Genomic DNA, 26,963 nt, shown 5'->3' with positions numbered 1-26,963 from the left:
AGAAAATTCATTAATGCCTAAAAAATTATAATATTAAGAGAACTTTTTTCTTCTTTTCCATTTTTTTGACTTTTTTTACATTTCCTTCATTTTATTAATTAATTTTTGTTTTGTATTATCCTAAAAAATAAATTTTATTTTTATTTATTTTTATTTTTTTGAGACAGAGTTTTGCTCTGTCACCCAGGCTACAGTGCAATGGCACAATCTCAGCTCACTGCAACCTCCGCCTCCTGGGTTCAAGCCATTCTCCTGCCTCAGCCTCCTGAGTAACTGGGATTACAGGGATGCGCCACTACGCCAGCTAATTTTGTATTTTTAGTAGAGACAGGGTTTCTCCATGTTGGTCAGGCTGGTCTCGAACTCCCGACCTCAGGTGATCTGCCAGCCTCAGTCAAGCTACTAAAGTTTAAGAAGTTTAACATAAAAATTTATAAAAGCATAAAAAGACAGAAAGAGAAATTCTCATTCAAATGTCTTTCAGAAAGGTCAGGCAGGCAATCTATCAATAAAAGCTAACTAACATTTATTAAACACTTACAACGTGCCAGACACTGTTATTAAGTGCTTTTACACATATGAATTCACTACATGATTCACATTTACCTCAGAGTTACAGAACTATTGTTACGCGCATTTTACAGATGGGAAAACTGAAGCAGAGATGCTAGGTAACTTGCCCAAGATTGCAGAATGTGCAAATGACAGTGCTCTAGCTCGCGTCCACGCTCTGAAATACTGGACTATGTTGCCTTTCAAATTATAATTATCCACTTTGTACATTCTAGTGAAGTTCAAATGTCTCTCAAACACATTCACGAAGACAAGCCTTCACCACAGAACAGCTTATTCTATTTCCTCTTCTGGGTGCCTCTCTCCTTTGGATTTGACTTGGTAAATATTGAGTGGCTAACATGTATACTATACACTTCAAAAACAAGTGCTAAATGTAAATATGGATGGATATTATATAATTGTGAAAAGTACAGTATGAAGAGGAAGAAAATAACCTGACTCTGTCACTCACTTTCCATGTTATATTGGGCAAGCCCTTTAATCCCTTTGTTTTACCATCTTCAAAATACAGGCATTTATACAATATAGGTACTGTTAGGATCAATTAAGATCATATAGGCCAGGTGTGGTGGCTCATGCCTGTAATCTCAGCACTTTGGGAGGCCAAGACAGGAGGATCACTTGAGCCCAAGATATCAAGACCAGCCTGGCCAACATAATGAGACCAAGTCTCTACAAAAAAAAAATTTTTTTAATTAGCCAGGCGTGGTGGTGCATACCTTGGTCTCAGCTACTTGGAAGACTGAGGTGGGAGATATCAAGGCTGCAGTGAGCAATGACTGCGCCATGATGCTCCAGCCTGGGTGACAAAGCAAGATCCTGTCTCAAAAAAAAGGGACCATATATGTGATTCATTATGTTAATGTGAAATGGTATTTTCATAAGAAAAAAAGTGCCAAGGCCTAATAAAGGAAAGGCAAGAACGTCAATGCCAAATTCTATTAATCATTAGCCAAATTAAAAAGGAAAATAGTCTTGACAGGAATACAGAACATTCATTTTAACTTTGACCTTGTGCAATCATACAAAATTAAATATAACACATGGACAAAATCTCTAAAAGAATGATCATGAAGAAGACCCCAGAAAAACTTCTGGGTTTTATATCTCCTCCAGCATTCTGTCAAATTTTAATAAAAATTGGCCTTAGAATTATCTTAGATTTTCTTGGCTGGACGCGGTGGCTCATGTCTGTAATCCCAGCACTTTGGCAGGCCAAGGCGGATGGATCACTTGAGGTGAGGAGACCAGCCTGGCCAACATGGTGAAACTCTGTCTCTGCTAAAAATATAAAAATTAGTCAAGTGTGGTGGCAGGTGCATGTAATCCCAGCTACTCAGGAGGCTGAGGCAGGAGAATCGCTTGAAACCCAGGAGGTACAGGTTGCAGTGAGTCAGGATTGTGCCACTGCACTCCAGCCTGGGTGACAGAGTGAGACTCTGGCACAGTGGCTCACACCTGTAATCCTACCACTTTGGGAGGCCAAGGCGGGCAGATTGCGTGAGCTCAGGACTTCGAGACCAGCCTGGGCAACATGGTGAAACCCTGTCTCTACTAAAACACAAAAAATTAGCCAGGCGTGACAGCACATGCCTGTATTCCCAGCTACTTGGGAGGCTGAGGCAGGAGAATTGCTTCAACCTGTGAGGTAGAGGTTGCAGTGTGCTGAGATCGTGCCACTGCACTCCACCCTGGAGACAGAGGGAGACTCCGTCTCAAAAAAAAAATTATCTTAGATTTTCTTTTGGTTTCATTTTAGAATTAATTTATTTATGGATGTCTCATAATCTTGTAAAAAGACTCTAGAACACAGCAAAGCAAAACTGTACCCATTAAAATGGGTACTACTACTACAGCACAGTCATTTAAACACAACTAGAATATCTAGGAGACAATTTTAGAGCTCTTAGAACATTACAGCTATAACACTAAGTCTAAAGTACAGAGAAGTAACATCTTAATTGTGCTTAAATACTACCAATTAATTAAACAACCTACCTGTGAAGCAAGGTACAACTCACCTGGAAGGAAAGTGAAAGTAAAAGCAGTACCATTTCATTATTGGCTGATGTGTTTTTAAGTTTCAGTATCAGTCAATAATGCCTCGAGAATTATCATTCATAAAAGACACCTGACTTTTTTTTTTTAACAATAGGCAGAGGAAAAAGTCTGCATTCTACTTAAATGTTTTTTCCTGAACTTTGTCAACCCACTGCTGTTAGACTAAGCCTGCAATCATGAAGGTACTAAGTCATGGGTGCTGAAGACAAACTTGTTACCACTTCCATCAATTAGAGAGAAAAAAAGGAATAAAAATACATCGAGATTACTCAAACAAGAATTCTGGCCTACTACCTGAATTCATGATTTCACTATACTGAAAGAAACAAATTCTGTAACATAACTGAGTTATAGCCAATAAAAATTAAATCACTTCTTCATCCAATTAAATGTCCTAAATATACTAACAGAACCTCCATAATATTTCAAAGTACGAAGCATTTCAAAGCATATAAAGAGCACTTAACATTATAACAGGCAAAAGTCACTGAGAAAGTAAGGCTATTAACTCCAAATAGGCAACTACTACTGAACGATATTTTTAAATTTCTAATAATTGTAAATCACCAGGTCAATCACTTAACCAAAATGTATAATAAAAAATAATATTCAGCTGGGTGTGGTGGATCACGCATGTAATCCCAGCACTCTGGGAGGCCGAGGCAGGCAGATCACGAGGTCAAGAGATCGAGACCATCCTGGCCAACATGGTGAAACCCCGTCTCTACTAAAAACAAAAAAAAAAAATACAAAATTAAAATTAGCTGGGCGCGGTGGCGCATGCCTGTAATCCCAGTTACTCAGGAGGCTGAGGCAAGAGAATCAGTTGAACCCGGGAGGTGGAGGCTATGGTGAGCTGACACCATGCCACTGCACTCCAGCCTGGGCAACAGAGCGACACTCCATCTCAAAAAAAAAAAAAGATATTGGCCAGGCAGAGGCTCATGCCTGTAATCCCAGCACTGTGGGAGGCCCAGACGGGCAGATCACGAGGTCAGCAGATTGAGACCATCCTGGCTAACACGGTGAAACCCCGTCTCTACTAAAAAATACAAAAAACTAGCCAGGCGAGGTGGCGGGCGCCTGTAGTCCCAGCCACTCGGGAGGCTGAGGCAGGAGAATGGCGTGAACCCGGCAGGCGGAGCTTGCAGTGAGCCGAGATCTGGCCACTGCACTCCAGCCTGGACAACAGAGCGAGACTCCGTCTCAAAAAAAAAAAAAAAAAAAAAAATACCTACTGGGTGACAGGTGTAGTGGCTCACACTTGTAAACCCACAAGTTTGGGAGGCCATGGCAGGAGGATTGCTTGAACCCAGGAGTTCAAGGCCAGCCTGGACAACAGTGTGAGACCGTATCTCTATGTTTACAAAAATTCTTTTAAAGGTTGGGGTAGGGGGCAGACACGGTGGCTTACGCGTATAATCCTAACACTTTGGGAGGCCAAGGCAGGCGGATCATCTGAGGTCAGGAGTTCAAGACCAGCCTGGGCAACATGGCAAAACCCCGTTTCTACTAAAAATACAAAAATTAGCTGGGCGTGGTGGCATGTGCCTGTAGTCCCAGCTACTTGAGAGGCTGAGGTGGGAGAATTGCTTGAACCCAGGAGGCGGAGGTTGCAGCGAGCTGAGATCACACCACTGTATTCCAGCCTGGGCAACACAGTGAAACCCCGTCTCAAAAAATTTATTTATTTATTTGTTAATTAAAGGTGGGGTAGCACCGAGCACAGTGGCTCACACCTATAATCCCAACACTTTGGGAGGCCAAGGCGGGAGGATCACTTGACCCCAGAAGTTTGAGATCAGCCTGAGCAACATAGGGAGCTCTCTCTCTACAAAAAAATTAAAAAATTAACCTGGCATGGTGGCACGGGCCTGTAGTCTCAGCTACTTGAGAGTGTGAGGTAGGAAGATCCCTTAAACCCAGGAGGTCAAGGAAGGCTACGCTGAGCCATGATCACATGACTGCACTCTAGCCCAGGTAACAGAGTGAGACCCTGCCACAAAAAAAAAAAAAAAAAAAAAAACCCCACACAGCTACTGGATAATGACTGGGAAGCACAAAATGATCATTTTAGCAGAACACCATAATGTACCCTCGTAGAAGGTAGGAAACCCTCATTAGGCCAAGTAGGGATTGTGCATTAATCCATTCCTCATGTTTTTTTCACTCAGTCACGTATCTGCATCTTCACTATAGTGGCTGCTCAAGTTGAAGCGATCCTAAGGCATGAGTGATTTATTAAGCCATATGCCGACTATTTTCTACATGGTGATTAAGATTCACACATCCTCCAATCATTACATCTAAATGGGCAAAGTCTCCCTCGATAAAAAGGCTGTGATGGCTGGGCACGGTGGCTGACGCCTGTAATCCCAGCACTCTGGGAGGTAGAGGCAGGTGGATCACCTGAGGTCAGGAGTTTGAGACCAGTCTGGCCAACATGGCAAAACCCCATCTCTACTAAAAATACAAAAATTAGCTGGGTATAGCGGCGCAGGCCTGTAATCCTAGCTACTTGGGAGGCTGAGGTAGGAGAATTGCTTCAACCCGGGAGGCAAAGGTTGCAGTGAGCCAAGATCATGACACTGCATTCCAGCCTGGGAGACAGCACAAGACTCCATCTCTAAATAAATAAATAAATAAATAGGCTGTGACAATGCTAAAGTCAGTTTACACTACATAAGTAAACTTCTCTAATAACTATGGATTAATAGTTCTGTATCAAATGGATAAAAGTTTCTAGGGAAAGGCCACAAAGCTGTATTCTTAACAACATCCTTTTCAAATTTTTATCAATGATTTGAATAATAAAATAGAAGAGCTGCTTATCAAAGCTGAATATGACCAGAAGATAAGTACTATTCAGTTTTTATTTTGAGACAGGGTCTCTCTCTGTCGCTCAGGCTAGAGTGCAGTGGTGCGATCATGGCTTACTGCAGTCTCAACTTTCCAGGCTCAAGTGATCCTCCCACCTCAGCCCCCAAGTAGCTGAGACTACAGGCCTGTGCCATCACACCCAGCTAATTTTTCTATTTTTTGTAGCAATGGGGTTTCACCATGTTGCCCAGGCTAGTCTCAAACTCCTGGCTCAAGCGATCCTTCTGCCTCAGCCTCCCAAAGTGCTGACATTACAGGCGTGAGCCACCGCGCCCAGCCAGTACTGTGTATTATTAATATACATGTAATCAATATCCAAAGCTTTCATAAAGCTAAAATAATATACCAAAAGGATCTAAATAAAGTTTAATAGAGATAAGCAAGTACACATTTAGGCTTTAAAAATTGTATTTCACTAGTTTAAGGTGAAGAAGTGGCTTGTCAGCAGTTCATATAAGAAATAAAGCTTTAGTGCAAATAAGTTTAACAAAAACCAAAAGAATGACAAGGTAGCTATAAAAACTAAGGCAATTTTAGGTCACAGATAGAAAAGAATGCATCCAAAACAAGTACCCTAAGAATAGTGAAGTGTCTGGAAATCACGGAGCAAACTGAAAGAACTGGAGGTATTTAACATGGAGAAGAGAAAAGGGAAACATCACAGCAGTCTGTGAATATCTGAGATACTGTCATGGGAATAAAAGTGGACATGTATGTCCTCTACCAGTGTTCCTCAAACCATCTGTGGTAAAGGGCCACCTTTCCATCCCCAACCATTGGACACTTCCGTAAAAATATAGTAGGAATACCATGACCATTGAAAACTCCTATAAACCTTTTTGGGGGCGGGGGGGTGGGGATGAAGTCTCACTCTTATCCCCCAGGCAGGAGTGCAGTGGTGCAATATCAGCTCACTGCAACCTCTGCCTCCCGGGTTCAAGTGATTCTCCTGCCTCAGCCCCCTACAAGTAGCTGGGATTACAGGGGCCTGCCATCATGTCCAGCTGATTTTTGTGTTTTTAGTAGAGATAGGGTTTCACCATGTTGGCCAGGCAGGTCTAGAACTCCTGACCTCAGGTGACACACCTGCCTTGACCTCCCAAAGTGCTGGGATTACAGGTGTGAGCCACCACGCCCAGCCTGAAAATTCCTATAATAATTTCTAAGTGCTCACCCTCACTTTCTGTGTTTCATTAATTGTGAACAGGTAAAAAGTTCATAGATCTCCTACTTCAAGTACCTGTATTCCATCCATACCAGAAAAAAGAACCAAATCAAAGGGAACCATTTTGTGGCAAGTTAAATTTCCACTTGATGTAACAAAGAATTCCTAGCCCATAAGTGTTACCAACAGTGCAATGGCACAGACAGAACTGAGCTCCTTTGGGAAGTATTCAGAGGAAAAATAATCGTATCTGTTAGATAATCTATAAAATGTTTTCCTACTTCGGAAAGGTGAATGGATTGGATTAAAACATCATAGAATCTCTCCACTCTCCAAGATTCTGAGTCCAATCAAAAGCAAATACACACACATACACCCTCAAAGTAGCCAAGAACGAATCAATCATTAGTATACTATTAGCATACTTACAAATCATCACTTATGATGTATTAGGTAGAATGTATGAGGAAAGGACTATGAAACTGACAAAGCATGTGGAAATCATAATTAAGAAGCCCTAAGTAAGCGAGAAGTATGAATAAAGCACCACCATAATCCTTTTTAGTCCATTACTGATGGTACAAGTACATTCTCAGGTTGCCTCTTCAAAGTTTAAACCAGTCCTCGCAAATCAAAACACAAAACAAGGATAAGCCTTTTTCTTTTTCCTAAAAAGAACTATTGATAACACCATTGCCATCTTAAATTCTCACCTCTGAGTGACCTTCAGCCACAAAGATTTAACCACACAGTCTCTACCTTGACCCTGCCCTAACTATACTACTGGCATACACTATTCCTGTTCAATCTTCTGGTTAAGTCAATCATCTTCTAGCGGTAACTACTTAAACCACTCCTCCCCTACCACAGACTTATGAAACTAGAAAAGGATATTCTCCTATACAAATTTCTGATCAACAGTAATTTCAGATTCTCAACCATGCAATATAGTTGTAGAAATATTAAAATAGTTTAATACTCAGCCACGTGCTATGGCTATTACCTTCTTTCTACATCCCCTCATCCCCCCTCCAAATCCATCCTCCACAGAAACTGACCTAATGCCCAGCAACTCCATCAACTTCTAGCTTCTTGTTACTCTTCCAGAACAAATACTACACACTAGTCTACAATACCTTTTAACAATCAAAATTGGCCCCAAAGTCAGGTCTTTTCACCAATTACCACAGGCACAGTACGTTCCTCATTTAGAATTTTAAATGAATGCCCCCAGGAAGAAGACTCCTACAAATGAGTTTTGAAGTTGCATTTAAGAAATTTTTTCACAGCTACTCGGCAGGCTGAGGCAGGAGAATGGCGGGAACCCGGGAGGCGGAGCTTGCAGTGAGCTGAGATCGCGCCACTGCACTCCAGCCTGGGTGACAGAGCCAGACTCTGTCTTAAAAAAAAAAAAAAAAAAAAAAAATTTTTTTTCGGCTGGGCGCAGTGGCTCAAGCCTGTAATCCCAGCACTTTGGGAGGCCGAGGCGGGCGGATCACGAGGTCAGGAGATAGAGACCATCCTGGCTAACACCGTGAAACCCCATCTCTACTAAAAGATACAAAAAACTAGCCTGGCGTAGTGGAGGGCACCTGTAGTCCCAGCTACTCAGGAGGCTGAGGCAGAAGAATGGCCGTGAACCCGCGGGGCGGAGCTTGCAGTAAGCTGAGATCGTGCCACTGCACTCCAGCCCGGGGCACAGAGCAAGACTGCGTCTCAAAAAAAAAAAAAGAAATTTTTTCACAGCTTATTTTGTGCATTATTTCCCAAAACTCTAATCTGAAATACCACTGGTAATTAATGACTCATTTTCTTAAGAAGAGCAACAGTGACATAAATAACTTAAAATACAAAACAAAGAAAGCAAACCTGTTTAGAGAGAACACTAAAGCACACAGAAAAATATTAGCAGATAAGTTTAAGTGACAGAAAAGGAAAATTTACCATTCAATTATTAAGTAGTGTTTAAAATCACAGGAAGAATACACATTCACAAGGTGAAAATCACCATCTACTTGGCAGATTTTTTTTTAAATCAGAAACAAAATCTATTGTAGACTCACATTAAAACATGAGTACTCAGACTGTTCTACTTTGAAATTTTCCTGGAATGTTAAGAAATCACCTGTAAGGAGCCCTTTTCCATAAGTTCTTTCAGTGGCATGAAGACTTTAAACATTTTTAAGTATGAGCTCCAAAAATAAATTCTCAACTCTGAGAAACATTTGAAAATCACCTGTTTTGTCTCTCAGTATTCTGGAGCTCCCTGTGGTCCCTTTTCAGGTGTTTGGTCAAAGACGTAAAGTACTCTTTTAAAAGATTCTGGAAAGGCTGTTGTTTCTCTGGACTAATTATCTCACTAGGAGGAAAACTCAAATTAAACTTCTCTGCAGCACTCTTTACTTTCCTTGGTACAAGTCCAGCAATATCATCTCCACAATGTCGACAGAAACTAATCACTACAGAGACATGAGTGTGGGACTCCCGATCAGCATTAATAATATTTTTTAGCTGTTCATAGATTAACGAAAGACCTTCCTTGTCAGTGAAAATCCCAACTATTGTCAATTCTGCAATAAAACGCAAATCAGTTCTTAACTTGGTAATGTTAGGTGTTTTCTCCTCTTTCCTTGCTTCAAAATGTTTTTTCCAGACCTGAAGAAGTGATGGGGCAAAGTCAGCATAACGCTGGTGAAAGAGAGAGCAGAGGTGCACAGCACAGTTCACATCAGAGATTTTCAGTTTTGCTTCCACAATAGAAGCTACAGCTTCTGCAATGTATTTGCTTAAGTTTAGGCCATTAAAATCATGGGACAAGGAGTCTCTCTGCTGTTCTGTAATAGTTTTTAGTTTCTTGACAAAAGCAGTATTTTTCTTCAAACTTGAGTCAAGGCGGCTAAAGAAGTTTTCCTCTGGTCGGTTGTCCGGAGCATTTTGGTTTTTGGTACGAAGTTCCTTTCTTAAATGATGTCGTTCCCAAGCTTCCTGATGAAGCTGAACAGATTCTTCTTTTTCTCTATATAAAAACAAATAAATACATAAAATACTCTATATTTTGAAGCATTATACACAAATCCCCTAAGAGTAAAAAGCCAGTGAAAAAAATTATCTAACAATTTACAAGATTCAAAAGGCCTTTCACTACTTTTAAAGACATTTTACTGGCCGGGCGTGGTGGCTCATGCCTGTAATCCCAGCACTTTGGGAGACCAAAGCAAACAGATTAACTGATGTCAGGAGTACAAGGCCAGCCTGACCAATATGGCGAAACCCCATCTCTACTAAAAATACAAAAATTAGCTGGGCGTGATGGTGCTCACCTGTAGTCCCAGCTACTCAGGAGGCTGAGACACAACACTTAAACCCAGGAGGCAGAGGATGCAGTGAGCCAAGAACGTGCCACTGCACTCTAGCCTGGGCGACAGAGCAAGACTTCGTCTCAAAATAAATAAATAAATAAATAAAGACATTTTACTAATGACTTACGCTAACAAGTATTATCTTAATGAGAAGCCCAGTACTATAGGTTGATAACAAATGTCATAGAGCGGAGGATACTGACTAGATTAAAATGAAAAATCATTCTGCCAACCGGCAAGTTAACTAGGTAAGACATATAATGCTACTATGAAAACTACAGTATGTTTGGGAAGGATATAAAATGTGAAACAAATAAAAGCAACGGGCAAAGAGAAAAAAAAATATCCACAAAGAATAAAGAACTAGCACTACAAGGCCAGGTATGGTGACTTTGGGAGGCAGCACTTTGGGAGGCAGGTGTATCACCTGAGGTCAGGAGTTTGAGAACAGTTTGGCCAACATGGTGAAACCCCGTCTCTACTAAAAATACAAAAATCAGCTGGGCATGGTGGCAGGCGCCTGTAATCCCAGCTACTTGGGAGGCTGAGGCAGGAGAATTGCTTGAACCTAGGAGTCGGAAGCTGATGCTGCAGTAAGCCAAGATTGCGCAACTGCACTCCAACCTGGGCAACAGAGCGAGACTCTGTCTCAAAAAAAAAAAAAAAAAAAGAATTAGTACTATAAAAGGACGCATTAAGAATGTTTTGAGGCCGGGCGGTGGTTTCACGCCTGTAATCCCAGCACTCTGGGAGGCCGAGGCAGGCAGATCACAAGGTCAGTAGATCGACACATCCTGGCTAACATGGTGAAACCCCATCTCTACTAAAAACAACAAAAAATTGGCAGGGCATGGTGGCACGCGCCTGCAGTCCCAGCTACTCGGGAGGCTGAGGCAGAAGAATCACTTGAACTCAGGAGGCAGAGGTTGCTATGAGCCAAAATCATGCCACTGCACTCCAGCCTGTGCAACAAAGCGAGACTCTATCTCAAAAAAAAAAAAAAAAAAAAAAAAAGTTTTGAAATGTTAGATATTGTTTTTCCATACTCAGCACATTAACCAAACCTTTAACAAAGTACCTTGCCAGGTTTGGACTCTTAAAAATTCAAGCGATTTAGAAAATTTGGAAAGGAACCAGAAGACAACTATCAAATAAAAAAAATAAAAAAAAAAAAAAAGTTTCTTGAGACGGAGTCTCGCTCTGTCGCTCAGGCTGGAGTGTAATGGCCGGATCTCAGCTCACTGCAAGCTCCGTGTCCCAGGTTTATGCCATTCTCCTGCCTCAGCCTCCCGAGTAGCTGGGATTATAGGCGCCCACCACCTCGCCCGGCTAGTTTTTTGTATTTTTTTTAGTAGAGATGGGGTTTCACCGGGTTAGCCAGGATGGTCTCGATATCCTGACCTCGTGATCCGCCCATCTCGGCCTCCCAAAGTGCTGGGATTACAGGCTTGAGCCACCGCGCCCGGCCCAAATAAGAAACTTTTAATAAAAAGCTAGTAGACTCAGTTTATACCGAAAAAAATAACTAAAAACAAATATACCCATTTTTCCTCTAAAAAGAGAGAACAATTTAAATTGCAGAAGTAATAAAATAGGCAGGAGTGAGGGGTGACAAACAATGTGATTTTGAAGTTTATTGAAGTTTTTGAGATAACAAAATATATAATTTAAATCTCTACTTTGGGAAGCTGAGGTGGGAGGAGCCCAGGAGTTAAGACCAGACTGGGCAACAGAGTGAGACCCAATCTCTATAAAAAATTTTTAAAATTAGCTGGACGTGGTGGCACATGCCTGTAGTCCCAGTTACTTGGGAGGCTGAGACGGGAGGATCGCTTGAGCCCGGGAGGTTGAAGCTGCAGTGACACATGATCACACCATAGCTCTCCAGCCTGGGTGACAGAGTGACGCCCTGTCTCAAAAAATTATACACATATCTATAAATCTCTAAAAAAGTAGATTTTCATCTTTCTGAGATAATCACCCTTGAGTTACAAGATAATTATTTGATTTTTCCACTAAAAACTACAATATATTAACAGAAAGGTGGCCTCTATCACTGATAACATGGACAGCTGAGTATCTCTTTGAAGTCTCCCAGCAACACACAAATACAAAATGAGCAGTGAAAGTACATTTTAAGAAAGTATGTACAAGGCCGGGTGCGGTGGCTCACGCCTGTAATCCCAGCACTTTGGGAAGCCACGACGGGTGGATCACCTGAGGTCAGGAGTTTGAGATCAGCACGACCAACACGGAGAAACCCCGTCTCTACTAAAAATATAAAAATTAGGCCAGGCGCGGTGGCTCAAGCCTGTAATCCCAGCACTTTGGGAGGCCGAGACAGGCGGATCACGAGATCAGGAGATCGAGACCATCCTGGCTAACACGGTGAAACCCCATCTCTACTAAAAATACAAAAAAACTAGCCGGGCGAGGTGGCGGCGCCTGTAGTCCCAGCTACTCCAGAGGCTGAGGCAGGAGAATGGCGTAAACCCGGGAGGCGGAGCTTGCAGTGAGCTGAGATCTGGCCACTGCACTCCAGCCTGGGCGACAGAGCAAGACTCCGTCTCAAAAAAAAAAAAAAAAACTAGCTGGGCGTGGTGGCGCATGCCTGTAATCACAGCTACTCGGGAGGCTGAGGCAGGAGAATGGCTTCAACCCAGGAGGCAGAGGTTGTGGTGAGCCGAGATGGTGCCATTGCATTCCAGCCTGGGCAACAAGAGCGAAACTCTCTTAAAAAAAAAAAAAAAAGGAAAGAAAGAAAGAAAAGAAAGTATGGATATACATTACATAACTCAATTTTCAGCTGCACTGAAAACACTTTAAGATACATAATGAAGTTTTTATGGGTAAATGCTATGATGCTTTAAAATATTCCAGGGGGAGAAAGTGGGTAATTATTGGTGCTAGGCAGATGGGGGATTAGTTCACTATACTATCATATTTTTGCATATATCTGAAATTTCCCCAGGAGCTCAGGAGTTCAAGACCAGTCTGGGCAACACAGCAAAACTCCGTCTCTACAAAAAATACAAAAATTAACCAAGCGTAGTGGTATGCATCTCTAGTCCCAGCTACCCAGGAGGCTGAGGTGGGGGGATCGCTTGAGCCCAGGAGGCAGAGATTGCAGTGAGCTGAGACCAGGCCACTGCATTCCAGCCTGGGCGACAGAGCAAATCCTGTCAATCCTGTCTCAAAAAAAAAAAGAATCTCTCAAGAATCATGGTTCTGAATATTCCAAAACTAGGCACTAAGGCTTCTGTTCCTTATTAAAAGTAGAGGTCCTGGCCAGGGCTGGTGGCACGAGCCTGTAATGACAGAGACTCAGGAGGCTGAGGCAGGAGGAATCACTTGAGCCCAGGAGTTGGAGTCTGCAGTACATTATGATGGAACCTGAGAACAGTCACTGCACTCCAGCCTGGGTAACAACACAGCAATGCCCCCATTACCCCCACAAAAAAGGGAAGAAAGCAGAAGTTCTAAAGAACAACTCTGAGAAGAAAGGTGGCTGTTCTAGACGTCTACAAAATTGTGCTTGCAAAAAGCTTTTTAAATTATATATTTGGCCATGCACAGTGGTGTACATCTGTAGTTCCGGCTACAAGGGAGGCTGTAGTGGGAGGATCGCTTGAGCTCAGCAATTACAGACTTAGACAAAATAGTAAGACATCATTTCCAAAAAACAATTTTTTTAGGCCAGACATGGTGGCTCATGCCTATAATCCCAAAACTTTGGGAGGCTGAGGCAGGAGGACTTCTTGAGTCCAAGAGTTCGAGACCAGCCTGGGCAACACGGTGAAACTCTATCTACAAAAAGTACAAAAATACCCAGGTGTGGTAGCATGCACCTGTAGTCCCCACTATCAAGGAGGATGTGGTGGGAGAATGGCTTAAGCTTGGGAGGTCAAGGCTGCAGTGAGCTGCCGTCACACCACTACACTCCAGCCTGGCTGGAGTTTGTTGAGCTCTTATTATGTTATCAGGCACTGTAAAAATACATTAGCAAATACCCTTAAGACAGTACCAATGAAGTTAAATTCTACGAGCCTCATTTTAGAGATCCATAAAACAAAGCTTAAAAAAGGTAAGTTGCGGCCGGGCGCGGTGGCTCAAGCCTGTAATCCCAGCACTTTGGGAGGCCGAGACGGGCGGATCACGAGGTCAGGAGATCGAGACCATCCTGGCTAACCCGGTGAAACCCTGTCTCTACTAAAAATACAAAAAACTAGCCGGGCGAGGTGGCGGGCGCCTGTAGTCCCAGCTACTCCGGAGGCTGAGGCAGGAAAATGGGTGAACCCGGGAGGCGGAGCTAGCAGTGAGCTGAGATCTGGTCACTGCACTCCAGCCCAGGCGACAGAGCAAGACTCCGTCTCAAAAAAAAAAAAAAAAAAGTAAGTTGCCCTCTTAAATTTAAAAAAAAATTTTTTAATTAAAAAATAAATAAGTTATATATTATTCTTTCCCTTATTTTTCTTCATATAGACAGGGTCTCACTATATTGCCCAGGCTGGTCTTGAACTCCTGGGCTCAACCAATCCTCCTGCCTCAGCCTCCCAAAGTGCTGGGTTTACAGGCGTGAACCACCATGCCTGGCCTAATAAGTTTTATATTTAGAGAAGAGCTTATGCTATTCAACAAAGTTACTGCTGATGCATCTCTGGTGTTTTTCCTCTAAGAACTACATTTTTCACTAGTTTATTATTTACTTGCACAGATTTACAAGGTTAAAAATAGATTTAAATAAAGATAAGAATGGAAGGCATTGTGGAATTGTGCTTAATGAATAGTCAAAAGTTTTAAAGTCAGGCCAACCTAGCTTTAAATCCCAACAGCTCTACTGTTTGCTGTGACCTTAAGCAACTTACCCTCCTTAAACTTCATTTTATTAATCTGTAAAATGAGGATCATAAAACTTACTTCACTGGGATTGTCCTAAGGATAGATGCTAATATATTCTGTACAAGGCCGGATACATAAGAACTCAAGAAACAGCAGCCAACTGAAGGTTTTCAATTTTTTTAAAAAATGGAGTATTATCATACCACGAAAAAAAGTTTTTGTTTCATTTATTTTATTATTATTTTTTGAGATGCAGTCTCGCTCTGTCACCCCAGCAGGAATGCAGTGGCACAAACTTGGCTCACTGCACCCTCCACCTCCTAGGTTCAGGTGATTCTCCTGCCTCAGCCTCCCGAGTAACTGGACTACAAGCGCACGCCACCATGCCTAATTTTGTATGAAAAAAAGTCTTTAAAAAATAAACAGCTGGGCGTGGTGGCTCACATCTGTAATCCTAGCACTTTGGGAGGCTGAGACGGGTGGAACACCTGCAGTCAGGAGTTCAAGACCAGCCTGGCCAACATGGTGAAACCCCATCGCTACAAAAATACAAAAATTAGCCGGGCATGATGGCAGGTGCCTGTAATCTCAGCTACTCGGGAGGCTGAGGCAGGAAAATCACTTGAACCCAGGAGGCAGAGATTGCAGTGAGCCGAGATCACGCCATTGCACTCCAGTCTGGGCGACTATGCAAAATTCCACCTCAAAATAAATAAATAAATAAATAAATAAATAAATAAATAAATAAATAAATAAATAATAAATAAAATTTAAAATAAAACACAGATTACCCAAGACCTTCAATAGTACTCATTAAAGATTGTTACTATTATTTAATTTGAATAATTAATGCACCTTAAGCATACCTCTAGTCAGTGAAACTAACAGAACAAGTAAATTAAGATACTCCCAATTCTTAAAGAGCTGCACCCAGGACGCTATATTTCAAATAATGTTTTTTTCCCAAAATATTCCAATCTTCCCATTCCCTCACATCAATAAATACAATCAACTGCCTTACTTCATCTGAGCAGCTGCTTCTTCTTCTTGCTGACGTTTGGCCTGCTCTTCTTGCTTCTTTCTCTCTTCCTCTTGATGTTTCTTTTTTTCTTCCTCTTCTTTTTTCTTTGATTCTTCCTCTGCCTTCACCTTTTCTTCGTCTTTTTTCTTGCGTTCCTTGTCTTCCTTTTTTCTCTTATCATCTTCCAGTCTCTTCTTCTTGTCTTCAGGGGCCTTGCTGACCTCCTTCTTGGCAGTGAGCTTGGTATCGTCTTTTGGCCTCTCCTTGCTGCTCACTGGCCGCCTTTCACTGCAGTCTTTTTCCTTGTTATTTGGTAAAGAGTCTTTTTCTTCCATACTTGCTGGCTTTTTACGCTCAGCTGGCATTATGTGACCCAGGACAATCTGTAAGAGGGAAACGATGTCAGTACCATAGATGCAGTGACTTTTTTAAATGATATGACACTATTTTTTAAACAGAACATATTAATACAACTTGGCAATTGTAAAAGAGTAAATGCAGGCATGTAAAATGAATACTATTTCTGTAACAAAATAAGTTATTGGTCACATTCCTCATCCTATCATTATTAGTTATGCCCATGTCTAAGTACTTGTTTTTTACTTTTTATAAGGAAAAATCCAAGCCCAAACAAAAGTAGCGAGCATAACATAAGGAACCTCCACGTACCCATCACTCAGATTCAGCCACTATCAACTCCAAAACAATATGTCATTGCATTGTAAATACTTGAGAATATATCTGTGAACATTTTGAGTCAGCTTTAACCCTAGCATTTGACAACCATGAAAGACGGTGGTTCACTATTTCATATAATATTCAATCTCAGTATTTCAGCTGAGAAAGGAAACAAAAACAAGCCCTTGCCTCCTATATGTCAACAGACAAAACAGAACAGCGGACTCACAAATCTCACTTCATTGCTCTAACCTTATCACCAACCTTTCAGATACAAAAACTGTTAACTATCTCAAATTAAACTAGACTTTTAACTTCTTCATCTATATTAGTCAAAGTTAATTTATAAATAAACATGAACATAAAATCCGTATGTTCCGTGCTATATCTGCCAATACAGAGTAGTTATTAGCCCAGGGTTTCTAAAGTTTAGCACCACTGACAGTTTGGGCAAAATACTTCTTTGGTTTCAGAGGGAAGGGGCCACCATGTGCTCCGTAGGAGGTTTAGCGGTGTCCCTGCCTGCTATGTAGTGCATACAAGTAGCTCCTCCCTCATTTTGACAACCAAATATAACTCCAGACATTGCTAAATATCCTTTGGAGACAAAATTATCACCCCAAAACTGCTGCACTAGTCATATGTGGTTACTTAAATGTAAATTAATCAAAATTAAATAAAACGTGAAATTCAGTTCTTCAGTCAGTATCTGTATTTCAAGTGCTCAACTCCACATGTAGCTAATGGCTTCCATACATAGCAGGACAGATACAGAACATTTCCACAGAAAGCTCTATTGGATAGCATTGGCCTATAGCACAGGCTTACAGTTAACTGAAAGTAACTGTGGAACAAAAAATTGTACTTTTCAGGAAAATTCTGAATTTTTCTTTTCTAAAAATGTATTTCTCTTTTTTTTTTTTTTTTTTTTTTTTTGGGGGCGGAGTCTCGCTCTGTCGCCCGGGCTGGAGTGCAGTGGCCGGATCTCAGCTCACTGCAAGCTCCGCCTCCCGGGTTTACGCCATTCTCCTGCCTCAGCCTCCCGAGTAGCTGGGACTACAGGCGCCCACCACCTCGCCCGGCTAGTTTTTTTTTTTGTATTTTTAGTAGAGACGGGGTTTCACCGTGTTAGCCAGGATGGTCTCGATCTCCTGACCTCGTGATCCGCCCGTCTCGGCCTCCCAAAGTGCTGGGATTACAGGCTTGAGCCACCGCGCCCGGCCCTAAAAATGTATTTCTCTACTCAGAACTAGTTGTCTAATTTCTTTTAGGCACAGTGTTTCACATTTTAACTCCTAAATTATCTAAGAGTTGTATATAAGAAAATCAAAATGCGGTCGGGCACAGTGGTTCATGCCTATAATCTCAGCACTTTGGGAGACCGAGGTGGGCAGATCACCTGAGGTCTAGAGTTCGAGACCAGCCTGACTAACATGGAGAAACCACGTCTCTACTAAAAATACAAAATTAGACAGGTATGGTGGCGCATGCCTGTAATCCCAGCTACTCGGGAGGCTGAGGCAGGAGAATCGCTTGAACCTGGGAGGCGGAGGTTGTAGTGAGACCAGATCCCGCCATTGCACTTCAGCCTGGGCAACAAGAGCAAAACTCCGTCTCAAGAAAAAAAGAAAATCAAAATTCTATTTTAGAAGTAGAAAATTACCTAAATTTATTAGTTTTTTGTTTTCTTTTTGAGACAGGGTCTCACTTTGTCACCCAAGCTGGAGTGCGGCGGCACGATCACAGCTCACTAAAGTCTTGACCTCCTGGGCTCAAGTGACCCACCTGCCTCAGCCCCCCAGTAGCTGGGCCAGCAGGTGCTCAACACCACATTCAGATAATTGTAGTTTTAGTAGAGATGGGATTTCCCCATGTTGACCAGGCTGGTCTCGAACTCTTGAGTTTAAGTGATCCATCCACCTGCACCTCCCAAAATGCTGGGATTACAGGCATGAGCCATTGTATTTTTGAGCTTCAGTGTTTGTTTTTTCTTTTTTCTTTTTTGAGTCTCACTCTGTTGCCTAGGCTGGAGTGCAGTGGCACGATCTCAGCTCACTGCAACCTCCACCTCCCGGGTTTAAGCGATGCTCCCACCTCAGCCTCCCAAGTAGCTGAGATTATAAACGTGTGCCACCACACTCAGCTAATTTTTGTATTTTTAGTAAAGACAGGTTTCACTATATTGGCCAGGCTGCTTGAATTCTTGATCCATCTGCCTTGGCCTCCCAAAGTGCTGGGATTACAAGCATGAGCCTCAGCGCCCAGCCACCCCTTAGTTTTTTTTTTTTTTTTTTTAAAGCAGTAGTATCCTTAAATATTTTCAAGTATAGGTTTTAAATTACAGCACTCAAAACTAGGTTACCAAAAAAAGCATCTGCAATATTGACATTTTTTAAATACAAAAATACTTTACTTCAGTACTCTAGTAAAACGTTAATACCACAGAAAGCAACCTAGGCCAATGGAAACGCCTTAATTTTTGCAGGTACATGCCACAGCCTATACCTTCTCATAGCTACCTTTTCCTTCTATTTTTTCTTTTACTCCCTCATTGCTCTCCACTCCCTTGTTCTATGCATTTATTTTGATAGTGACACGTAAAAGCTTTAGCTAACCCCACTGGTAAAACTCAGAACAATAAAAAAGCTGTTGGTCCTGTTTTTAAAATCATCATTAGGTGCTGGGCACAGTGGTTCATGCCTGTAATCCCAGCAATTTGGGATGCCAAGGTGGCCAGATCACCTGAAGTCAGGAGTTCGAGACCAGCCTGGCCAACATGGCGAAACCCCATCTCTATTGAAAATACAAAAATTAGCTGGACGTGGTAGCAGACACCTGTAATCCCAGCTACTGGGGAGACTGAGGGAGAACTGCTTGAACCCAGAAAGCAGAGGTTGCAGTGAGCTGAGATCGTGCCACTGCACTCCAGCATGGGCAACAGAGTGAGACTCTATCTCACACACACACACACACACACACACACACAAATTACCTTTAATATATGAAAAAGCAGGCTGGGCACCGTGGCTCATTCTTGTAATCTGAGCACTTTGGGAGGCCAAGGCAGGAGGATCACTTGAGGTCAGGAGTTCAAGACCAGCCTGGCCAACATGGTGAAGTCCGTCTCTACTAAATATACAAAAATTAACCAGGCATGCTGGAGGGCGCCTGTAACCCCAGCTACTCGGAAAGCTGAAGCAAGAGAATCACTTGAACCCGGGAGGCGGAGGCTGCAGTGAGCCAAGATAGTGCCACTGCATTTCAGCCTGGGCAACAGACAGAGACTCTGTCTCAAAACAAAAAAAAAGCAACAACAACAACAAAAAAATGAAAAAGCATTCTTTCTACGCCAAGACAACATTAGCATTTATATTATCTATTTTTTAATTTTAAAAAAACTGTTTTAATAAAATAGAGACAAGGTCTCAGTATGTTGCCCTGGCTGGTCTCACACTTCTGGGCTCAAGGGATTCTCCCACCTCTGCCTTCCAAAGTGCTAGGATTACAGATATGAGGCACTACACTCGGCCAGCATTTATATTATCTATAAGTGTAGTTATTGATTCTTCTACATTTTCAATTAAATATCCAACTTTAATGTGAAAATATCATGCCCTTAAACCAAGCAAACTTTCAAAGAGACTATAATACTAATACTTACTACTCATGATACCATACTAAACATTTTATATACATTATCTCATTTAATACTAAAATCTTTAAGAGGTAGGTATTATTTTCGCTATTTTATAAATGAGTAAACTGAGACTTGACCAAGTAATTTGACCAAGGCCTGCACAGCTGGGGACAGAATGGGAATCTGAACCCATTCTCTGAACCAAAGAATCCTAAGACTACCAAATTGCAAGATGGAAGACTTGTTTGTAAATACTGACTATAGCAAACCATAGAATTATGAATCTCAAGAGTAGAAAGAGCCGGGCACGGTGGCTCAAACCTGTAATCCCAGCACTTTGGGAGGCCGAGACGGGCGGATCACGAGGTCAGGAGATCGAGACCATCCTGGCTAACACGGTGAAACCCCGTCTCTACTAAAAATACAAAAACTAGCCGGGCGAGGTGGCGGCCGCCTGTAGTCTCAGCTACTCGGGAGGCTGAGGCAGGAGAATGGTGTGAACCCGGGAGGCGGAGCTTGCAGTGAGCTGAGATCCGGCCACTGCACTCCAGTCCGGGCGACAGAGCAAGACTCCGCCTCAAAAAAAAAAAAAAAAAAAAAGAGTAGAAAGAATCCTTCACAGTGGTTAAGCAGTTCTTACACAATGTTTTTAACTTTTAGCAGACTCTGGCTGAAACATATGGGGACAACTTAATATCTACAGTAATAACATGATCTTATTGAGGGATATTAATCATTAAGTGAAAAAAAGTGTATATATAGATTTCACATTTTCTGATGTGATACATCAACAAGTAACATTTCAGGACCATAGGAAACTACAAAGAATGGCATCAGAAGTTACAATTCATGTCTCTCTCTCTTTTTTTTTTTTTTTTTTTTGAGATGGAGTCTGACTCTGTTGCCAGGCTAGAGTGCAGTGGTGCGATCTTGGCTCACCGCAACCTCTGCAACCCAGGTTCAAGCCATTCTCCTGCCTCAGCCTCCCGAGTAGCTGGGATTACAGGCGCGCATCACCATGCCCGGCTAATTTTGTATTTTTAGTAGAGAAGGGGTTTCTCCATGTTGGTCAGGCTGGTCTCAAACTCCTGACCTCAGGTGATCCACCCGCCTTGGTGTCCCAAAGTTCTGGGATTATAAGCATGAGTCACCATTGCTGGTCTCATGTCTCATTTCTAAAGATAAAATAAAATCTTAAATTCTTCAAAGAAAAGATTAAGAAATTCATGTAGTATTTGACAAATTCACAAAGATCATCATTTATTAGTTCAACAAAGTCCCAAACTTTTATGACTCTTTAATAAGATTCATTTGTTAATTAAATTTTAAGTACTTACTACATAAAATAAAGCTACAGTAGGTGTTCAAGAATTAGACTCGGGGCCAGGCATAGTGGCTCATGCCTGTAATCCCAGCACTTTGGGAGGCTGAGGCAGGCAGATCACGAGGTCAAGCGATCGAGACCATCCTGGCCAACAACATGGTGAAAGCCTGTCTCTACTAAAAATACCAAAATTAACTGGGTGTGGTGGCACACGCCTGTAGTTCCAGCTACTCGGGAGGCTGAGGCAGGAGAATGGTGTGAACCCAGGAGGTGGAGGTTGCAGTGAGCCGAGATGGCGCCACTGCACTCCAGCCTGGCAAAAGAGCGAGACTCCGTCTCAAGAAAAAAAAAAAAAAAAATAGGAATAGACTCTACCCTAGAGCATAATAAAACAGATTCTCCATAAAACCCTTAAGTCCTGATACTGGTATCTTCTTTCAATCACTTCAACCTTACATTACAAGCATACACCCAAAGTATACTTGGAACTAAATTTCCGTAAACAAAAAAATAAGACAAAAATCTAAAAGTTCATGAAGAGGCAGCAATGCAACTTGTGAAAACAACACACATGGGCTTGGAAGTCGATAGATTTTAAATCTGCATCTCAACTCTGCAAGCTGACAGCTACAGAAATCAGGCAACAACTTCTCTGAGTCCACTTATTTATCAATAAGAAGGATATACTGCTATCTATCTTGTAAAGTTCTTAAAATTCTCGCATAGTAACTAGCATGAGGGAGGCATTGATAAATGTTCTCTCACAAATAACACTGAGAAGTTCAGCATACAATGAAAGATTTGTAAAGTCAGATAAAGACTATTAGATTTTATCTACTTCTATCCTCAATTTTTACATTCCAAAGACAGCAGCAGAGTCACCTACCCAAGACTACACAGCTAGTTTCCAAGGCTGGATCAACACTCACTACCCAGTGCTCTTTTTCACTACCTACACTAAAACGAATAAAATATACAAACACCATGATTCACCTCAAAACACGTTTGTTTTATGTCGACTTAAAAAACTGACCACTAGGCCGGGCGCGGTGGCTCAAGCCTGTAATCCCAGCACTTTGGGAGGCCGAGACGGGCGGATCACGAGGTCAGGAGATCCAGACCATCCTGGCTAACACGGTGAAACCCCGTCTCTACTAAAAAAAAATACAAAAACTAGCCGGGCGAGGTGGCGGGCGCCTGTAGTCCCAGCTACTCGGGAGGCTGAGGCAGGAGAATGGCGTGAACCCGGGAGGCGGAGCTTGCAGTGAGCTGAGATCCGGCCACAGTACTCCATCCCGGTCGACAGAGTGAGACTCTGCCTCAAAAAAAAAAAAAAAAAAAAAAAAAAACTGACCACTAACTGATATTTAATAAAATGCTAAAATTCTTATTTCAATAACTTCAAGCTTTAACAGCCAAACTTTTCATCTAAAGTGTTTCCAAAAGTTTTTCTAGTCCAAACTACAATTTTAAAAAGGTCTTTTCTCAAGATAGTAACGAGAAAAAGTCGTGATCTTTTCACTGGAATCCGATTAGCTGTTACAAATTAGTTTGCTGAATACAATTTATATTCAGACTACCCTTAAAAGGAAACCATGCTTTAAAACCACCTTCCTAGCTCCCAAAATAGTGTCCTGTCACTTGAACTGTATATTTTATTTGGTATTCTAAATATATTCTGAACGCCCAAAAGAAAGTAAAACTAATTTACTAGTAAAAGTACCAGTGGAGTGTAATGGGGGGAAGAGGGCACAAAAGGGGGTGTTTCCTTTTTAAAGACATTCCCTTGCAAAGTACCATATGGGTTATGTATGAAATCCCAATCAGAGTGCTCCGAAAATACTCCAGAGTGAGAGAACGCTGTTTCACCTTTCAATTCTTAGTCAAAATGTTGTAAGGACAGAACAGCACAGCAACACTCTCTCTGTTTCTGACTTTATTTTTTAAAGAACATCCTTAGTATAAAGGACGTGTTAAGAATTGTTAGAAATTGTCCCAGCTCACAAATGAGGAGACTGACGATGTTAAGGAACACCTAAGAACTATGGAAATGAGATAAAGCGTCAGCGAGCGTTTCACTTTGATCTGATGCATCACTTCGTGTCGTGTAAGTCCTCCAAGAAGAGCAAGAGAACTGAAGGTCCGATCACCCCAGAGTGGACCCAGCTGGCTCTGCTCTGCCAACCTGGGGACCAAATATCCTGTGGTCACAGTCCAAAAGTCCTAGCAAGAAGAGAGTGCCTGGAGCCTTGAAGGGGTGAAGGCAAAGTGAAGAATCAACCAGCCTATGTGATTAAAAGGAAGTCAACCAAACAGCCCATGCCCACCATCCCCAGATACACCCCAAGCCCCTCCACCTACACACACCTCTCCTACAAACCCCTGCTCTGGTGGTGTGGCAACGTCTACACCCACCACACCACTTCCCCGCCACAACTCCCCTTCCCACAGGTATCCACGGTCACCTTCGCGGACCATCGCTGCCCCAGCCCCAACTTCTCGCCCCACACTCCCTCGCCACAGAAGCCTCCCCGGCCGGTCTCCCCACTCCGCAGCCTCCCACACACGCGCCCTCCCCACTTCCTCGCCCTCGCTTCCCTCCCGGCTCGAGAGGAGCTTCCCCCGACCTCCCCTCGCTCTCCTCCACGCCCCCGAACACCTTCGCCCCTCCACCGCGGGCTCCCCGCCTCCAGCCCCGAGGCCCGGCCCAGGCATGTGGGGCAGGCACCTCCTCCACCGCCCCCCATGCCCGGCCCGGCCCGGGGGCTCCCGTGTTGATGGGAGCCTCGGAGAGAGGGGGTCTGAGGAGAACGACGCCGGACCCGCGGTCCCTCCACTGCTCGCCGACCCCGGAAAGCTGGAGTGCGGAGTCGCCTCTGGGGTCCCCCAGGGAGTAGGACTCTAGGCCAGTGCCCCCCCAGCCCCGTTTCTTCCCGATCGTTGGAGCGGAGGGGAAGGAGGATCCCCGGGACTCACCTCGAGCCTGTTGTCAACATTAGCCCCGGGTTTCCCAGCACCAACTCCAGCGCTCGGGCTCTCCCCTCCCCTCCCCCCATCTATCTCGCAGCTGAGGGCCCGCCTTCCCTTAGCTCCCCCTCCTCCCTCCGCCCGCCGGCCCTCCCGCCCGCCACTCACCAGCGCGGCCGGGCTGAGAGTGGGGGCGGGGCGGAAGGAGGCGAGAGGGAAAAGGCCGTCCGCGCGACTGCCCGATTAAAAACAGTCCTGATCGCCCTCCCCGCGGCATGCCGATGCCCTCAGCTTGACTCTGGGGTGGCGGGTCCGGGGCAAAGGTTCATATAAATGCCACCCACTTAATGGCTCTTCCAAATTTCCCAGTCGATGAGAAGAGCGAGTTTTTCAGACAGGTAATGCGTAAGGTAGCCACTACCAGCACCTCAAGCCAGGGCCCCGGAGGAGAGGTGGAGTGTTCCGAGGACCCGAGGCAGGAAGTGGATTGGTCGCCAGGAAAGGGAAAGCGCCTGAATTGGAGCTGCGCAGGCGCAAGCACTTCGCGGGGGATGGGGGTGGGAAGCGCGAATGGGGCGGGGCGGAGCTCTCGGTAGGCGAGGAAGGGTGGTGGAATAGTGGGAGGGTTACGGAGCGCCATTAAGGACAAGCCTGGGCACGTGATTCTCCTGGGAGTTTCCTGGTGCGAACGTAAGGAAGAGGTCTAAGAAGAGAAAGTTTGATTGGACTAAATCGAGGGGCGACTTTGAAGATTTAGAAAATTGGAAACTGGAGAAACTAAAGCATATGGCTCGTTTGGGAGGTGGGAGTCGCTTAGGAATGGGTTTAGTTTTAAGAATGCCCTAGAAGACATCGAAAGTCCCGCGGGGGATTTCAGTAGCAGTTGTAGGTGTTCGACGTAAAAACCACCCAAGGCGAAGAAGAATCAAGGCTTTTTCCATACACTTCTTAGAAAACACCCGGTTCTAACAAGCAAATTTTTATTACAGTGGAAAGACCTCCCTGAGTTACCAAATCACCCATTTTTTAAAAAATGGCTAGCGTCGACATTTCTTCTGAATGCGAACCCAGGCCGACTTTTAAAAATGGGTTATCAGTTTATCCACACTGCTTATTTCCCCCTGAATTGCTGAAATGGTGCATCTGGCCTCGAAACAGTGCTGGGTTCTGCGAACATGATACGAGTAGGTGGCTCTGGCTGGTCCGGAGATAGAGGAACAAGGGTGCGAAACTGGTCTTGACGTTTGCTTGGCCTGCGGGGGCCCCACCTGGTGTCCAAGCACACATAATGAGCTACTACCAACCACAAATACTTGAGTCAAGTCCAGGTTCCCGATGACTCCACCTTTGCCCGTTTGTCTCTATGTACTGTTTGTTTCCCCATTTACTCTTAGCACGCAAATTATCCTCTCATACTGAGTGTTGCTGCTGCTTCTATTTTAAAAAAATACACACTACACATAGGTCAATCATTTAAAGGGTAGTAAAAGAGAAAGATGAATACAGCTATTCTGCAGCCTTGATAAACAATGATGAGAACTGCCCCCAAATACCATGTTGGCGATAGCCACCCACACTTCTCTTCATGGTTTCTTTTTCTCATTTTGTCGGATTACCTTAAGAAGCTTTACCTCTGGCCAGACATGGTGCCTCATACCCGTAATCTCAGCACTTTGGGAGGCTGAGGCTGGTGGATCACCTGAGGTCAGGAGTTCCAGACCAGCCTGGCCCCAACATGGTGAAACCCCGTCTCTACTAAAAATAGAAAATTAGCCTGACGTGGTGGCGAGCGCCTGTAATCCCAGCTGCTCGGGAGGCTGAGGCAGGAGAATCCATTAGAACCCAGGAAGCAGAGGTTGCAGTGAGCCGAGATAGCACCACTGCACTCCTGCCTGGGCAACAGAGCAAGCGAGACTCTGTCTCAAAAAAAAAAGAAAGAAAAAAGCTTTACCTCTTTGTTAATAAATATAATAAATCCTGCTCATCCTAAATCAAGTCAACCTTTGCCTTTAATCAGGTGTTAAAAGGAAATCACCTAAAAGAGGAGGGCCTTTTTGTTGAGCATTTGCTATTTTACATTTGTGATTTTAATTGCAGTCACCATTTTATAGAAGTTGAGTCAGATTAATTTACTGTCACAAAATTAATAAGTATACTACCTAGTATTCTACTCAAATCTAACTCCAAAAACCCAAGTTCTTTCTGCGATGGCTCTACGCAAACTTTTATGTAAACTGAAAATGCTGCCAATCATTTTACGTCCAAAGACAGATATCAAGCTAGCCACCAAAAGCCTGATGTGGGAATATCATTGTAATGTCTTAACTAGAAAAAAACACCCCACTGTGAAGAGGCCATTATTTTTTATTCTGATAATTCAAACTTTATCATTTTCTGAAAATACATTCTCAAGATGAGTTTTTGAGAAAAGTCTCAAAAATGTTCATTGTTCTTTT

The 26,963-nt window shown here is 43.2% G+C and overlaps 1 protein-coding gene across 3 annotated transcripts in view; it reads right to left on the bottom strand.

Moving 5' to 3' along the window:
• Positions 1-25,001, bottom strand: part of UPF2 (UPF2 regulator of nonsense mediated mRNA decay) — a 134,810-nt gene extending 109,809 nt beyond the window's left edge. Inside the window, exons 1-3 of one of the 3 annotated variants that reach the window (XM_023223128.3) lie at positions 24,852-25,001; positions 15,902-16,284; positions 8,919-9,698 (exon numbers count right to left, since the gene is read on the bottom strand). In XM_023223128.3, the coding sequence (XP_023078896.1) occupies positions 8,919-9,698; positions 15,902-16,266 (1,145 nt within the window). In that variant the 5' untranslated portion in view covers positions 16,267-16,284; positions 24,852-25,001. Of the gene's footprint in view, positions 1-8,918; positions 9,699-15,901; positions 16,285-24,516; positions 24,652-24,675 lie in introns of those variants that run through there. The other 2 variants (XM_023223127.3, XM_023223126.2) reach the window with 2 other exon arrangements.
• Positions 25,002-26,963: the final 1,962 nt, after the last annotated feature.

This window comes from Piliocolobus tephrosceles, chromosome 9, assembly GCF_002776525.5.
Source record: "Piliocolobus tephrosceles isolate RC106 chromosome 9, ASM277652v3, whole genome shotgun sequence".
NCBI classification, from domain to species: Eukaryota; Metazoa; Chordata; class Mammalia; order Primates; family Cercopithecidae; genus Piliocolobus; species Piliocolobus tephrosceles.
Note: the sequence above shows the minus strand (reverse complement) of the source record. Positions and strands in the feature narration are given on the sequence as shown.